Source organism: Pipistrellus kuhlii, unplaced genomic scaffold (genome assembly GCF_014108245.1).
Source record: "Pipistrellus kuhlii isolate mPipKuh1 unplaced genomic scaffold, mPipKuh1.p scaffold_m20_p_50, whole genome shotgun sequence".
In the NCBI taxonomy this organism is placed as follows: domain Eukaryota; kingdom Metazoa; phylum Chordata; class Mammalia; order Chiroptera; family Vespertilionidae; genus Pipistrellus; species Pipistrellus kuhlii.
Window position 1 is genome coordinate 58209 of NW_023425552.1, and position 16220 is coordinate 74428.

The 16220-nt window shown below is 57.2% G+C and overlaps 2 protein-coding genes across 4 annotated transcripts in view; both read right to left on the reverse strand.

Annotated features, from left to right (window-relative positions):
* PLIN1 (perilipin 1) overlaps nucleotides 1–16220 on the reverse strand; it is an 18156-nt gene continuing 1936 nt past the window's right edge. Inside the window, exons 2-10 of one of the 2 annotated variants that reach the window (XM_036415525.2) lie at nucleotides 8415–8523; nucleotides 6999–7057; nucleotides 5130–5334; nucleotides 4420–4502; nucleotides 3058–3322; nucleotides 2585–2757; nucleotides 1598–1813; nucleotides 1063–1314; nucleotides 1–571 (exon numbers count right to left, since the gene is read on the reverse strand). In XM_036415525.2, coding sequence (XP_036271418.1) covers nucleotides 263–571; nucleotides 1063–1314; nucleotides 1598–1813; nucleotides 2585–2757; nucleotides 3058–3322; nucleotides 4420–4502; nucleotides 5130–5334; nucleotides 6999–7043 — 1548 coding nt within the window. In that variant the 5' untranslated portion in view covers nucleotides 7044–7057; nucleotides 8415–8523 and the 3' untranslated portion in view covers nucleotides 1–262. Of the gene's footprint in view, nucleotides 572–1062; nucleotides 1315–1597; nucleotides 1814–2584; nucleotides 2758–3057; nucleotides 3323–4419; nucleotides 4503–5129; nucleotides 5335–6998; nucleotides 7058–8369; nucleotides 8524–16220 lie in introns of both variants that reach the window. The other variant, XM_036415527.2, reaches the window with a different exon arrangement.
* The window catches only part of PEX11A (peroxisomal biogenesis factor 11 alpha), a 7760-nt gene continuing 5055 nt past the window's right edge, over nucleotides 13516–16220 (reverse strand). For both annotated transcript variants that reach the window (XM_036415532.2, XM_036415533.2), the window contains one exon: nucleotides 13516–14967. In XM_036415532.2, the coding sequence (XP_036271425.1) occupies nucleotides 14396–14967 (572 nt within the window). In that variant the 3' untranslated portion in view covers nucleotides 13516–14395. The remainder of the gene's footprint in view (nucleotides 14968–16220) is intronic.

Consider the following 16220-nt stretch of genomic DNA (forward strand, 5'->3'; position numbering starts at 1 on the left):
GCAACCGACCCACGTGTTTCTCTCTCGTCGATGTTTCTCTCTGCCTCTCCCCCTCTCTCTTCCACTCTCTCTAAAAATCAGTGGGAAAATATCCTCAGGTGGGGATTAACAAAAACAAAAGGGGACAGAATCAAAGCAGGTGGCTGCTCCGATCTTTCTTAAAAATGGGCTGCAGACTAAGCCCCCCCCAAAGGATGCTGGAAAGATGGGGTGCGGGGTCCGGGTGCCCGGCAGAGGCGGCGGCGGAGGGCGGGCCGGGCGCTCAGCTCTTCTTGCGCAGCTGGCTGTACTGCGCGCGGCCCAGGATGGGCTCCATGTGGCTGGGCCGGAAGAAGCTGTCGCTGACCCTGCGCGCCTTCTCACGGGGCACGGCCGGGAACGTGGAGCTCATCGCCGTGGGCAGGTCGCCCCTGTCCTCCAGGCCGGGCCCCCGGGCGCTGCGCAGGCTGCCCCGGTGCTGGGCTGGGCGCTGTGAGGGCTCCGAAAAGGTGGGCGCGGCCGATGCCCTGCGCTTCAGCTCCTCGATTTCCCGGAATTCGCTCTCGGGCTCCATCAGGGACAACCTGGGGAGCTGAGACCAGGCAGCCGCCTCAGGGTCTGGTTTGGTGTCGGTTTGGTCTGGCCTAGAGCCTCTTGCCCACCCCCCGAGGTCCCCCCATCACCCAGGATCAGCCAGCAGCGGGGCACAGGCTGGGGTGGCAGGCTGGGGGGGAGGGGCCCGCGGTGCATGGGGGTGGGGGTTACTGCACCAAGGCAAGGCAGACCTTCCTGCAGCTTTTAGACCCCGGCTCCTCCTCTGGGGTCTCTCAGTGGGAGGCCAGTGGCTCTCCTGACCCACCCTGGGGCCCACACGCTGCCCAGCCAAGGTCAGCGATCCCCGCCTGGATCCATTCTGGGCCCAGGGTGAGCCCTGCCATGAGGTGACTGCCTGAGTGACCCCAGGTCCTGCAGGTGGGTGCTGAGGGGTGAGGGCCAGGCCACGGGGACCCCCATTCGGACCGGGAGGAGGTCCCCCTGTCGCCCGGGGCCCCGAGGGCAGCGGGGCCAGCGGGTGGGACTCACCGGCACGTAGTGCACCACCGTGTCCACCACGTTGTCCGTGACGCCCTTCAGGGCGTCTGACAGCGACATGGCCCTGCTCTTGGCCTTGGCCGGGGCGGCGTCGGGGGCCGGCGTGAGGCCCAGCATCCTCCCTGCCGTGCCCAGCACGGCCGAGGGCGCCCACAGCACGGCCGAGATGGTGCCCTGCACGGCCTTCTGCAGGGTGTGCACCGCGGTGCCCAGCAGGCCCTGTGGGCCGGGCGGGGCTGCTACCTGGGGACCAGGGCACGGTCAGGGCCTCCTGCAGCGTCCCTGGCCCTTCCCCTCCCCCGACCCCAGGCCTAGAGGGGAAGGGACGGACGTGGACCCCTGGCTCTGGTGCTGTGTGGCCTCGGGCGGGTTGCTTGCCCTCTCTGAACCTATCTTCATCTGCGACCGGGGATGACAATCTCTGCCCCTGACTGTGCTACAGGCTGTCGGGGTGGTCCATGCGAGAAGGGCATGGAGGTCCTGCTTCTCCCTCGTCTGGGCTGTGCGGCCCTCAGCTCCCTCTCACCTCGCTGAGCTGCTCCTCGGCCTCCGAGTTCGAGTCCTCCTCCTTCTCCTTCTCCTTGGCCTCGTCCCCCTCGCTGTCTGTCTGGTCATCGCACTCCGCCTCGCGGGCGCGGGCGGCGGCGGCGGCCAGGTTGTGCAGCCAGGGCACCCGCACCTCGCTCTGCCGCCGGATCACCACCTGCGAGGCGGCCGACGCCCCCCACTGGGCCAGGCTGCTCTGTGGGCAGGAGGGGGGAGGAGGGGCCTCTGGCGTCACAGTCCCGGCAGCCAACGCGGGACTGGGAGGGCAGGTCACAGGGCCTGGCCCCGGGGGACGGCCCTTAAAACTTCTCTCCGAGTGGCAAGTGATCAAAGGGCCTGTGTGACCAGCCTGGGTTGTGGGTTCGATCCCCAGAGTGGGGCCTGCAGGAGGCAGCGGATCGAAGGCTCACTCTCATCGTTGATGTTTCTCTCCCTCTCCCTCTCCCTTCCTCTCTGAAAGCAATACAAACATGTTTTCTAAAAATCCAGCCCGTCTCTGCCGAGATACGCGGAGAGATGGGGGAAGAGGGACGCTGCCCCTCCCTGGCCTAGGAAAGGGGGCTCTGCCTCGGGTGCTGGGGGTACAGATCGGAAACCTGGGAGCAGGCGGGGCACGGCCTCGCTGAAGCTCCCCCTACAGGATGGATGGTGCCTTGTTTATTTACAGGGGACACGCCCTAGGGCCTGGCCAGCAGCTGGGCCTGTGTGTGTGTGTGTGTGTGTGTGTGGTGGGGGGGTTAAGGAGGGGATCTCTGCTCTCTCACAGGTGGGAGGGCCCACAGCGAGAGGCCCAAATGCAGGGAGAGGGACCCAGTGGGAGAATGGGTGGTGGAGCAGACCACCGAGCAAGGCACCACCCTCAGCATGCGTCCTTAGACCTGAAGTCCCAGCCCAGGCTGTGGGGAGCGGGTGGGGGGCTGGCCTGGGGTTGCGGGGAGGGCTGTCAGAGCTCAGGGCACACACTCACCAGCGGTGCCACCCCGGGGATCCACATGGCCAGAGCGTGGCCCTGCTTCAGCACCTGCTTGGTGGTCTGGAGGGTGTGCTGCGAGATGGTGTTGGCCAGGTTTCCCACCCTGCTCGCGAGGCTGAGGTTGGCCTTGGGGGGCTTCTGGGCCTGCGGGCGTCCCGGCGCGGGGGCTGGGGAGGAGACGCGGGGAGAGGAGGGAGAGCGGGTCAGACAGAGGTGCAGGGAGAGCTGGGCTGGGCCAGGGGCAGGGCTGCAGCTGCTGTCTTAGCTCCACGGGCTCATGGGGACCCCGGGGCCCCCACTTTCCCCGCCCCCCCCCGCCCCGCATGCAAATGGGCGCATCAGAAACCCCGCGGGGTCTCCCCTGCTCCGGAGCAGGGGCTGGATGGGCCTTTGCCCACTTTGCTCATTCCCAGGAGCCAACTCGCCCCCCAGGGAGGGCCTAGTAGCCCCCGCGGGCAGGCAGGTACCTGACTCGTCCTTGGCCGGCGGGATGAGGAACTCCACCACCTTCTCCATGCCGCCCACAGCCAGGTCGGCGCCGCCCGAGGCCAGCCGGCCCACGCGGGTCTTGGCGGCGTACTCCGCGGTGTCCTTGGCCACCCCCAGGGCGAGCTCGCAGCTGGCCAGGGCGGCGCCCAGGACCTTGTCGGACGTGCTGGAGATGGGCACGCTGATGCTGTTCCGGGCGCTGCGGAGGCGGGTGGAGATGGTGCCCTTCAGCTCGGAGGCGATCTGAGGGGGGGGGAGGGGGGGAGCAGGGAGGAGGGTCAGGTACGTGCAAGGCCCAGGGCAGCCCGGCCGGCGTGGCTCAGTGGCGGAGCATCGACCTAGGAACCACGGGAGCTCACGGTTCGATTCCCGGTCGGGGCACCTGCTCGGGTTGCAGGCTTGATCCCCAATGTGGGGCGTGCAGGAGGGGGCAGCCGATCCATGATTCTCATCATTGATGTTTCTCTCTCTCTCCCTTCCTCTCTGAAATCAAATTTTTTAAAATATATTTGATTGATTTTTGTACAGAGAGAAAAGGAGAGAGATAGTCAGAAACATCGATGAGAGAGAGAATCATCGATCAGCTGCCGCCTCTTGCACACCCCCTACTGGGGATGTGCCCGCAACCTAGGTACATGCCCTTGACCGGAATCGAACCCGGGACCTTTCAGTCCCCAAGCCGACGCTCTATCCATTGAGCCAAACCGGTCCCGGCTCTGAAATCAATTAAAAAAAATATTAAAAAAATATATATTTTAGCCAAAAACCGGTTTGGCTCAGTGGATAGAACGTCGGCACCCTCGGGCGCGTTGGGGTCTCAGTAGGCAGCACCAGTGCAAAGAAGCCTGGTGAGCGGGGCGGTTGGCACGGGAGGGTTGGAGCCCTTTGCCTCTTCAGCCCTGCTTAATCCAGGGCCCAAATTGGTGCCAGTCCCCTGGGCCTTTTCTTTTCTTTTTCTTTTTTTTAATTTTTAAAAAATATTTTAAGCTGAAACCGGTTTGGCTCAGTGGTAGAGCGTCGGTCTGCGGACTGAAGGGTCCTAGGTTCGATTCCGGTCAAGGGCATATATATACATTGTTGCGGGCACATCCCCAGTAGGGGGTGTGCAAGAGGCAGCTGGTCAATGTTTCTCTCTCATAGACGTTTCTAGCGCTCTATCTCTCTCCCTTCCTCTCTGTAAAAAATCAATAAAATATATTAATATATATATATATTTTGACATAAAAATATGTCCTGATGCCCTGTGCACACACTCCCGGTCACGGCATCCAGGACCTGCACACACACACACACACACACACACACACCCCTCGCCCCGGAGAGTAGAGAGAGGGGCTCACCTTTTCAGGGGGGTACTGCAGTGCCGGGATCTTCTCCTCCAGGTGGTCAAGGCCTCGGCAGGCCAGCTCATTGGCAGCTGTGACTGGAAGCAAAGGGCCGAGGTGGGGTGCGCCCTCCTGGCACTGCCACAACCTCGCTGGGGGCCTCTGTGCCCAGCAAGGTGCCTGGAGCCCTCACTTCCCCGTCCCTGCTCCCTCCCGAGCATCACGGAGCCCAAGGACCTCTGCTGCCCCCGTGTGTCAAGAACTGGTACCACCAGCAGCTGGACCCCGAGGGCTTCCCTGTCCTCCGCTCTCCACAGCCCTGGCAGGCCAGCCTGGTGCCCGGCGCCCCTGCCTCTGTGCTGTGGCTGCATGTGGAGCCGAAGCGGGTGTCTGACCCGCCACGGGGCCCGCTCCCACCACCGCCCACAGCTCTGCCCGTGCCTCCTGCCAATTGCTTGGCCCTAGGAGAATGCCAGCTGGGCATCTATGGACGAGAAGGGCAGTATCTATATCCAGCTCTGCATCCCCATAGCCCTGTCATCCACGTCTACGGGTGAGAAGGCTCTGCACGGAGTCAGACACACCTGCAAGCAGACAGAGCAGCAAGCTGGGAGACCATCAGACAGACGGGCGGGTGGACACACAGACGGGCAGGCGGGCAGGCGGGCAGGCAGGGAGGGAGCATGCGCGAGGCGGCGGGCGGCCCGCGGGCCACGAGGACTCACACTGGGTGGACAGCCTGCGGACCACGGGCTCCATGCTCCAGGCGGCCAGGCTGCTGGCGCCCTGCACGCCCTTCTCGTAGGCGTTGCACACGGACGCCACCAGTGGGTGGGCCTCCTTGGTGCTGGTGTAGGTCTTCTGCACGCACTCACATGTGCCGCTCACCACGGGCAGCTGCAGGACGCGCTGCAGCACGTTCTCCTGCTCCTGGCGTGGGAGGGAGATGGGCAAAGGCGTGCGAGTCGCCCCACCTCCCTCTCCTGCCCCCGCGCCCCCCTCACGCAGCCCCAGGGCCCCAGAGCCCAATGGTGAGGCCGGCCTGGGTCTCAGTGGTCTCTGCGCCCCCCCACAGGGAAACGGGCCACAGCCCAGCTCTGCAGGCCTCCAGGCGCCCGCTCCCACCAGGCTCCAGCCCACCCACTGACACCGTCGGGCGCAGAGCTTCTGTCCATCTCAGCTTGGGGGCTTTATCTAAACACTAGAGGTCTGGTGCACGAAATTCGTGCACTGGGGGGGGGCGGTCCCTCAGCCTAGAGGCCCGGTGCACAGAATTCGTGCACTGAGGCGGGGGTCCCACAGCCCCGCCTGCACCCTCTCGCAGTCCGAGAGCACTTGGGGGCAGTCGGATATCCTTAGCATTGCCACGGAGGCAGGGAGAGGCTCCTGGTACCACCGTTATGCTCGCCAGCCATGAGCCGGCTCAGGGCTTTTGGCTGAGCCGAGCTCACCAGGGGCGGCTCCTGTGTTGGACATCTGCCCTCCCTCTGGTGAGCGAGTATCACGACAACTGGACATCCCGCCGTTTGGTCGGTTTGCAAATTAGCCTTTTATTTTACAGGATTTCTCACCCTGGCTGGTTTGGCTCAGTGGATAGAGCAGGCTGAAGGGTCCTGGGTTTGATTCCTGGTCAAGGGCACATGCCCAGATTGCAGGCTCAATCCCCGGTAGGGGGCATGCAGGAAGCAGCCGATCCGTGATTCTCTCTCATCATTGATGTTTCTCTCTCTCCTTCTCCCTTCCTCCCTGAAACCAATATATATATATATATTTTTTTTATTTTTTAAAATATATTTTTATTGATTTTTTTACAAAGAGGAAGAGAGAGGGAGAGAGAGCCAGAAACATTGATCAGCTGCCTCTCGCACACCCCTCACCGGGATGCGCCCGCAACCAAGGCACATGCCCTTGACCGGAATCGAACCTGGGACCTTTCAGTCTGCAGGCCAACGCACTATCCACTGAGCCACACTGGTTTCGGCAATAAAAATATTTTTTTTTTTAAAAAAGGAAAAGAAGAAAGGTCCCCAGCTCTGATTCGCTTTGCATTTGCCACAGGTACGTGGTTCTGGGGGGGGGAGGCGAACACCCAGCCGTGTCCAACGGGTAGGAGGCTGAGAGAAAGGCCCGCCAAAGAGCTGTGTGCAGCCTCTAGACCCAGGCCACAGCGTCTGAGCTCCTGTCCTGCAGATGAGTTTGAAATCTGAACCAGAAAAAGATTCTGACTGCAAACAGCCGACATCTTTAATGCTTCGGACAGAGTCCTCAGGGGTTCTTAGAGGGCAGTGGTCGGCAAACTCCTGAGTCCGCAGAGCCAAACATCAACAGCACAGCGATTGCAATTTCTTTGGAGAGCCACATTTTTTAAACTTAAACTTCTGACGCCGCTTCTTCAACACAGACTCGCCCAGGCCGTGGTGTTTTGTGGAAGAGCCACACTCCAGGGGCCAGAGAGCCGCATGTGGCTCGAGAGCCGCAGTTTGCCGACCACGGCTCTAGATGCATCTTGCTCCATGTCCCCCTCGCCTCCCCCCGAGGCTCCCTCCTCGGCCCGGGGTCCCCCCCACAGCACCGCATGCACCCAGGCTACTTACAGGGCAGTCTCCGTCCATCAAGGGGGGGCTCTTGTTCACGGCCATCGTAGCTCCTCACGCTGCAAAGCAGAAGGCCCCGGCGCGTCAGCAAACCCGCAGCTGCGGGCGCCCAGGGTCCGTCCCTCCCTCTCGGGCCGCCAGCGCGGCCCAGGCTGCCCGCGGACTGGGGTGCCCTGAACGGGAGGGCCTAGGCCGGAGGGCGGACGACACAGACAAGCAGCCACTCCTGGGGGTCCCGCCAGGATGAGGTGCCCCGGCCCCCAGCTTGTCAAGACTGGCGTTTCTGCCTGGCTGTGGTGGCTCAGTGTCAAACCATGGACCAAGAGGTCCCGGGTTCGATTCCCAGTCAGGGCACATGCCCGGGTTGTGGGCTCGATCCCCAGGAGAGGGCTTGCAGAAGGCAGCCGATCCATGAATCTCTTTCATTATTGATGCTTCTATCTCTCTCTCTTCCCCCCTTCCTCTCTAATATATATAATATTTTTTTTAAAGAAAAAAAAATTGGTGTTTCTTACAAGGATGCAGCATAAGAAGTAAAAAAACGGAGGTCAGTTTAAAAGTTAAAAGGTTCGGCCCTGACCGGTGTGGCTCAGTGGATAGAGCATCAGCCTGCAGACTGGAGGGTCCCAGGTTCGATACCAGTCAGGGGCAGGTGCCTTGGTTGCAGGCACATCCCCAGTAGGGAGTGTGCAGGAGGCAGCTGATGGATGTTTCTCTCTCATCAATATTTCTAACTCTCTATCCTTCTCCCTTCCTCTCTGTAAAAAGTCAATAAAATATATTTTTTAAAAAGAGTTAAGAGGTTCGGCCTCGGCCGAGTGACTCGGTTGGCTGGGCATCATCCATACATCCGAAGGTCGCTGGTTCAGTTCCCGGTCAGGGTTGAGGGCTTGGTCCCCATTAGGGGTGGGCAGGAGGCAGCTGATCAATGTCTCCCTCTCCCCTTTAACATTAATAAAATCCTATTTCTTAACAGAGGGAACGTTTTGCACTCATTCAGTCCTCCCTTCTATACTCAACCGGGCGAGAAAGGAGTTGCTCTGAAAACCAGCTGTTTCTGACTGCGTTCTGGAAGAGCCGGCAGCCCCAGATTATCGAATCTACGCTCTCTGTCATTCACCCGGGAGACCCCGACCCTCTACGTCAGGCGTCCTCAAACTTTTTAAAGTGGGGGCCAGATCACGGTCCCTCAGAGAGCTGGAGGGCCGGACTATATGAACTACTAATTCCTGCTGTAACACCTCGGCTGCGCTCACTGCCCAAAAAACCCGGCGGGCCGGATCAGACTCCTCTGCGGGCCGCATGTGGCCCGCGGGCCGTAGTTTGAAGACCCCTGCCGGTACGTCTTCCCTCGGACCCTCAGAGACCAACCAGGTAAGGCAGGCGAGGCAGGTGGCCCGGGACCCCCACACTCACTCCGGCTGACGCCTCCTCTGTCCCAGATCCCCGGCTGCAGTGTCTCCGCCGACAGAAACAATCCCGGTCGCTCCGAGGAGTCTTGGGCAATGCCGCTGACACCTCCCAGCTGGAGGAGGGCAGAGAGGAGAAAGCTTAGTCAGTCCGTTGCCGTGGTTACTGGACCCAGGGTCCTCCCTGGGGATACCCTAACTTCTGTAGGATGGAGCCAAGTAGGAGGGAGGTAGATGGCAGAGCTGAAAGGGGACCCAGGCTCATGATTCTAGAGCTTTCCATCCGTTCTGTAACAGGTCTCTGGCCCCCCAGTTCTCAAAATCCGGTTTTTCCAGACGGAAGGTGTGGGGGTACGTGTCATTAAACGTGGGAGCTCTGAAGTTCTACAACTTTTCGCTCCTCTCCCACAGAAGGTTCTGCATAAATTTATTATTACCATCAGAGGGAATGTCTTTAAAAATTTGTGTTGATTTCAGAGCGGAGGGGAGAGGATGAGAGAGATAGAAACAACAATGATGAGAGTCATAGATGGGTTGCCTCCTGCACATTTCTCCACTGGGGATGGAGCCCACAACCCGGACACGAGCCCTTGACTGGAATCGAACCTGGAACCCTTCAGTCCGCAGGCCGACGCTCTACCCACTGTTCCACACCGGCTAGGGTTCTCAGTAAGGAAGGGAACCCAAGCTGGGGTGGACTCGCTGACAGTCCAGCCTTTGCACGAGCAGCTTCATTCCTACATTTCAAGGAAGTTTCTTTTTTATTTCTTCTTTTTAAATATATTTTATTGACTTTTTTTTACAGAGAGGAAGGAAAAGTGATAGAGAGTTAGAAACATCAATGAGAGAGAAACATCTATCAGCTGCCTCCTGCACACCTCCCACTGGGGATGTGCCTGCAAACAAGGTACATGCCCTTGACCGGAATCGAACCCGGAACCCTTCAGTCCACAGGCCGCCGCTCTACCCACTGAGCCAAACCGGTCAGATCTCCAGAAAATTTCTTGCACTCCACCTGCTCTAAGATGCCACCAGAACATGCTGATAGAGAGCCACCTGATCCTGTCACTGATTAGCAACCAAGAACCATGGCTTCACACCTCTGCCTTAGCCACGGGTCAGGCTAAGCCCGAGGCCCGGTTCCTGGCTGCAAATGATGGGGGGATCTGCCGAAACCAGTTTGGCTCAGTGGATAGAGCGTCAGCCTGCAGACTGAAGGGTCCCGGGTTCGATTCCGGTCAAGGGCATGTACCTTGGTTGTGGGCATATCCCCAGTAGGGGGTGTGCAAGAGGCAGCTGATCGATGTTTCTCTCCTTGATGTTTCTAACTCTCTATCCCTCTCTCTTCCTCTCAGTAAAATAGCCGAAACCGGTTTGGCTCAGTGGTAGAGCATCAGCCTGCGGACTGAGGGGTCCCGGGTTCGATTCCGGTCAAGGGCATGTATTTTTACCTTGGTTGCAGGCACATCCCCGGTGGGGGATGTGCAGGAGGCAGCTGGTCGATGTTTCTCTCTCATCAACGTTTCTAGCTCTCTATCACTCTCTCCTACTCTCTGTAAAAAATCAATAAAATATATTTCTTTAAAAATCAATAAAATATATATATATATTTTTAAATATATATATTTTATTGATTTTTGTACAGAGAGGAAGGGAGAGAGATAGAGAGCTAGAAACATCAATGAGAGAGAGTCTTCGATCAGCTGCCTCTTGCACACCCCCTACTGGGGATATGCCCGCAACCAAGATACATGCCCTTGACCGGAATTGAACCCGGGACCCTTCAGTCCCCAAGCCGACGCTCTATCCATTGAGCCAAACCAGTCCCAGCAATAAAATATATTTTTAAAAAAATGATGGAGGGATCTGGTGCGAGCCACGCATGGGTGTTTAGGCTGAGGGCCTCTTAATGAAAACGGACAGGAGCAGAACAGTGCTGACTTCCCTGCTGCTGGTGGAACTGGATCTATTGTTTTCTCTAGGTTGTGTGCCGAGGGCAGTGGAGGAGGAGGTGGAGGTGGAGGTTTGGGCCCGGCCTGCGTGGCTCCCTGAGCATTAACCTATGAACCAGGAGGTCACAGGTTCGCTTCCTCGTCAGGGCACATTGGCTGGGCTCCATCCCCAGGGAGGGGCGTGCAGGAGGCAGCCGATCCATGATTCTCTCTCATCATTGATGTTTCTGTCTCTCCCTCCCTCTCCCTTCCTCTCTGAAGTCAATAAAAATATTTATTTATTTATTTTTTTAAAGAGAGAGAGGTAGCCGAAACCGGTTTGGCTCAGTGGATAGGGCCTCAGCCTGTGGACTCAAGGGTCCGGGGTTCGATTCCGGTCAAGGGCATGAACCTTGGTTGCAGGCACATCCCCAGTAGGGGGCGTGCAGGAGGCAGCTGATTGATGTTTCTCTCTCATTAATGTTTCTGACTCTTTGTCCCTCTCTCTTTCTCTCTGTAAAAAATCAATATAATATATTTTTTAAAAAGAGAGAGAGAGAGAGGGGCAGAGCGTGGGGAAAAACGGAGCTCTATGATAGATCCTTATAGTCCAGTCTGTACCTGTGAGACAATAAAGCAGGAACTGGGAGGGGAAGGGAGAGTAGAGCTGGGAGTCCTATCTGATACGTTCACTACTTATGAGTCCGACCCAGACTTCAAGAATGAAATGGGTAATGGGGGGGGGGGGGGGGTGTGTCTAAGGCATGCCCTCTGCCCTGGGGCGGGTACAGGACCATAGCCAGGGGCTGTGTCTGGAGAGCAAGCCGGCCAAAGGGCAGCCTCAGCCGGGGGAGGAGTGGCTGCGCGCCAGAGGGAGGAGAGGGCGCTGGGCCCGGAGCTGCTGACATGGCTGGTCCTCTGGCCGGGCTGCCGGGCTGTGGGTGAGAGGGGAGCGGGGTGAAAGGGCCAGGGGAGGCCCCTGGGAAGGGTCCGCTTTCTGGCAGCAGCTTCAAGGACACGGTTACCTTCTACCCCCATCTGTCTGCCAGCCCCCGCCGTGCCCACCACACACACACCACCACACAGGCACAGGGACTTCGCCATCTGTGCACAGCGAGCCCCAGAACCAGGCAAGGCACTCAGATGCTCACCCCTGAATGCATTTCTTTTTTTAAAATATTTTTTACAGAGAGGATAGAGGGGTAGAGAGTTAGAAACATCGATGAGAGAGAATCATCGACCAGCTGCCTCCTGCACACCCCCTACTGGGGATGTGCCCGCAACCAGGGTACATGCCCTTGACCGGAATCGAACCTGGGACCTTTCGGTCCGCAGGCCGACGCTCTATCCGCTGAGCCACACCGGTTTCGGTCCTGAATGCATTTCTCGGGCAATGGGTTCAGTGGGGAAGGTGCTGGCTGTACATTTATCAGGAGCGTCTTGCTTTCTGAGTCACTCCTGAATGTGGAGGCTCGGAGGTGGGGGTGCGAGTTAAACAGGTGCACGGGGAGGGTGGTACCAGCACACACACACGTTCTGGCGCTTCCCAAGTTCTAGAAGGGGCGCACTCCCCAGTGCTCTAACCTGGCGAGGACAGAAGTACTGCCGTGAGCCCGGCCGGTGTGGCTCAGTGGTTGAGCACTGACCTATGAACTAGGGAGGTCATGGTTCGATTCCCCGTCAGGGCACATGACCGGCTTGGGGACTCGATCCCCAGGGAGGGGCACTTCTCTCTCTCATCACTGAGATGTCTTTCTGTCTCCCTCTCCCGTCGTCTCTGAAATCAATATTAAAAAAAATATTTGGAAAAGGAAAAGACACAGTACCACCACGACACCACTGTAACGTGCCTCCGGGAGAAGCAAAACCCCACCTTCGGGGCGGACAGAGGACCCCGCCCGGGTAGCACCCGGATGAGAGCATCGTCGAACCTCTGGTGACTCAGGTGCTCACGTCTAAGTCCCTCGTCACCGTCCTCCTCTGTGGGGGTTCCAGGCCAGAGCCCACGCCGCCAGCTCACTGCACAGACTCCGCTGAAGGTCTCAGGATCACCTTCCTTTAAACGCTTCAGCCGAGATCGGTGTGGCTCAGTGGATAGAGCATCGGCCCGCAGACGGAAAGGTTTCAGATTCGATTCCGGTCAAGGGCATGTGCCTTGGTTGCGGGCACATCCCCAATTGGGGGGGGGGGGTGTGTGTGTGTGTGCAGGAGGCAGCTGGTCGATGTTTCTCTCATCATTGATGTTTCTAGCTCTCTATCCCTCTGCCTTCCTCTCTGTAAAAAAATCAATAAATTAAAAAATAATAATAATATAAACAAATAAATTCTTTGCCATGCCTACAAAACACTCACAGACAGAGTCAGTTTTGTCTAGAAATTTAATTGGACATATTTAATCTGTTACAGCAAAGGATCTGAACAAAGTATCAAGAGTGATTTAACCCTTTTATGTGCCCTGATCTAGCAGCTTTCACTTCTCTGAAAATCCCCACAAGGTTTCTTCTTGAATTCTGAATCTTGATGGCTTTAAAAATAAAGAGCCAATGCCGAAACCGGTGTGGCTCAGTGGATAGAGCATCGGCCTACGGACCGAAAGGTCCCAGGTTCGATTCCGGTCAAGGGCAAGTACCTTGGTTGGGGGCACATCCCCAGTAGGGTGTGTGCAAGAGGCAGCTGATCGATGTTTCTCTCTCGTCGATGTTCCTAACTCTCTATCCCTCTCTGTAAAAAAATCAATAAAATATAGTTTTAAAAAATAAAGAGTCAAGAACCGGAGCCTGCTTCGAAGAAGCTCAATCACAAGCTTAGCTCTGCGATCACAAAAAAAACCCGACACCAAGATGGGAAGTAGGAACACGCATTAAGCGGCCTCTCCTTCACCAAAGCTATGGCTCCGTCTTCCTCCCAGCCCCCTCACATACGGAGCGTGACCGATCACAGAAAACGGCAACCCTCCGACATTTAGAGTCCTTGTGACACTTCATTGCATCAACTCATGTGGAAATGTCCAAACTGTCAGATGGCTCTCAATAAAACAATCTTGCTGACAAGTCTGAATACACAGGGAGCCCCCCGAAAAATGTAACTGCACGGCAACAGCTCAATTTTGAGAATAAGTTGAATTTCAATAAACACTGCCTTTGTAATTATTCAAAGTGTGTGTATACATTTCGGGGGGGGGGGGGGAGAGAACACCCTATGGTTTGAATTTTTGGAGAAAATAGAAACCACTGACCAACACCGATTCTCAGAAAGGCTTCTTGCACCGGATTCCGAGTCTTCCACGGCCCTCCACCCAGACGGCAGCGAGCTGTCATGGAGGCGATGCAATGAGTAATGCTGGGTCCCGGTTACGGCTCTCACGCTCGGGCCTGGGTGGCCTTGGACTGGCAGGCAGAGGAGTGAGGTTCTGGATGGCTTTCTTTAAACCCCGTGTCCGCCTGTGTCACAGGCTACCTCGGGGTGGCCTCCCACGTTCTTTTCGCCTCAAGTTCTCTCTAAGTGCTTGGTCACTGCGCTACCTCGGACACAACTGATACCGTGGAGGTGCCTGATGCCTTTCTGATCCCACTTCCGGAAAGGAGGCCAGGGGTGCGGTGGTCAGGGGGAGCGGTTCCGAGGCTGTAAGCCCAGCTCCCCGCATCTCGCCTGGGCTGTATGGAGAAAGAGGCCTCTGCTGATCTGAGAGCTGTGAGTCAAGCAGTGAGGCGGCACAGCCCAAACATTACTGCGTGTTAGCACTCCCTTATTAGCTTGGACCTTTAGAAGTTTCTTTTCTCCCCATGTTTGTTCATTCAGCGAACACAAGCTCCTACTGTGTGCAGGAGAGAGGCCCGGTGAATGTCAGACGAAGGGAAAATACTCAGGAACTCAGAAGTCATCGCAGCACTCCAAAGAAAAACAAAAAAAACAAACATGTACATCCTCATGCGCCCCCTCCTCCATCCTTGACCCGCCCCCTGCTCGCGCTGCAGGCCGCCGAGTGCTCATGGTCCGTGCCGATTGCAAACGTCCATCCCCCGCCCCGGGAGGTGCCCGTCCTCAGCCCGGAGCGGCCTCAGTGGATCTTCAGCTTCAGCTGGGGCCAGGCCACGGTGATGATCCCAGCCACGGACGACACGAGCCCCCCGAGGCCGATGACGCCGGGGTTGGACTTATAGATGCCCAGCTGGTCCAGCGGGTTCAGGATGTCACAGAGGTTCTTCACCGTGTCCAGGAGCAACGGGGGATGCCTCCGCAGCGACCGGAACAGGAGCAGGAGGAAGGCCTGGAGCCATTCCGTCCCCTCGTCGGCCACGCTGTGCCCCAGGGGATCCCGGGAGAGCGCCTCGTCCCTCCGGGCCTTGTCCCGCGCGGCCCGCTCCATCTGCAGCGAGATCTCGTACAGGTCCCTGGCCAGGCTCAGCAGGAGCGAGCAGCAGTAGTGGCGGGCGGCCCACGTCCGCCATTTCTCCTTGTTGATGCTGGAGCTGAGCCCGACGCTCCTCGCCCACAGGACGGTGTCGCAGACGAAGTAGACCACGCGGTTCAGGTTGGCGAGGGTCAGGCACAGCCGGGGCACCAGGGCCGTGGCGTGGATGCTCTGCTGAGTGGCCTGCACGGCGTGGACCACGTTGCCCAGCCTGAACCCTGCAAGAACCCACGGCAGCAAACGGTTATTTAAATGTGCCGGGGAGAGGCCAGCACCGGTCCTCGGCCACACTGTCACGGAGGCCTGTCCTTAACAGCAGGTCTCGGGCACCTGACATGATCCCAGCCCTGGCTGGTGTGGCTCAGTGGACAGAGCGTCAGCCTGCGGACCCAAGGGCTGGGTTTGATTCCGGTCAGGGGCGTGTTACCTCGGTTGTAGGCTCCTCCCCGGCCCAGGCCCTGGTCGGGGTTCATGCAGGAGGCAGCCAATCCATGTGTCTCTCTCACATCGATGTTTCTCTCTGACTCTCCCTCTCTCTTCCACTCTCCCTAAAAAAATCAATGGAAAAATATCCTCGGGTGAGGATTAACACAAATGGACAAACAGATAAGATGACTCCGGAAGGCACAGTCGGTGGCTCCGGGACTTTCCTGCCTCCATTACAATACCGGGCACTCAAGGTCAGGCCGAGTGTGCACTGTCCATCTGCCCGGGACCAGACTCTATGCAGCATTCTTCCGGAGAGTCTAGTGCCCTGCATTTTATTTACTTTCCACGCAAAAGATTGCTTTGAAAACAACACCGTTATCAATTTGCCATTTCTCTGGTCCAACCCCCTTCAGCTCCTACTGTCGAGACAAAGTAAATAACCGGCTCGGTGGTTGAGCGTTGACCTTTGAACCAGGAGGTCACAGATCAGGGCATATGTCCAAGTTGCTGACTTGATCCCCAGTAGGGGGCGTGCAGGAGGCAGCTGATCAATGATTCTCTTTCATCATTGATGCTTCTATCTCTCCTCCTTTCCTCTCTGAATTAATAAAAATATATTAAAAAAAAAGAAATTTATAGGGTCAGGATTAGGGTAAGAAAAATAAAAATAAAAAATAAATATAAAAAAAGAAATTTAAAAAAGAAGTGAAAATGGTAGGATTTAGTGTATAGGAAAACTAGTAAGTAATATTGTCATATATGACTCCTAGTGAATTAAATCAACCACTGCAAGATATGCTTTTATCTGAGCCTGTAATTAATTCCATTAGTCAGGGACTTAATCAATCAAATATTTATGCATCAGTCAAATACTCAGTATGTATTCCTGTCCTAAACACTATGGTAACAAAGAAGTACTTTTTGCCGAAACTGGTTTGGCTCAGTGGATAGAGCATTGGCTTGCAGACTGAAAGGTCCCAGGTTCGATTCCGGTCAAGGGCATGTACCTTGGTTTCGGGCACATCCCCAGTGGGAGGTGTGC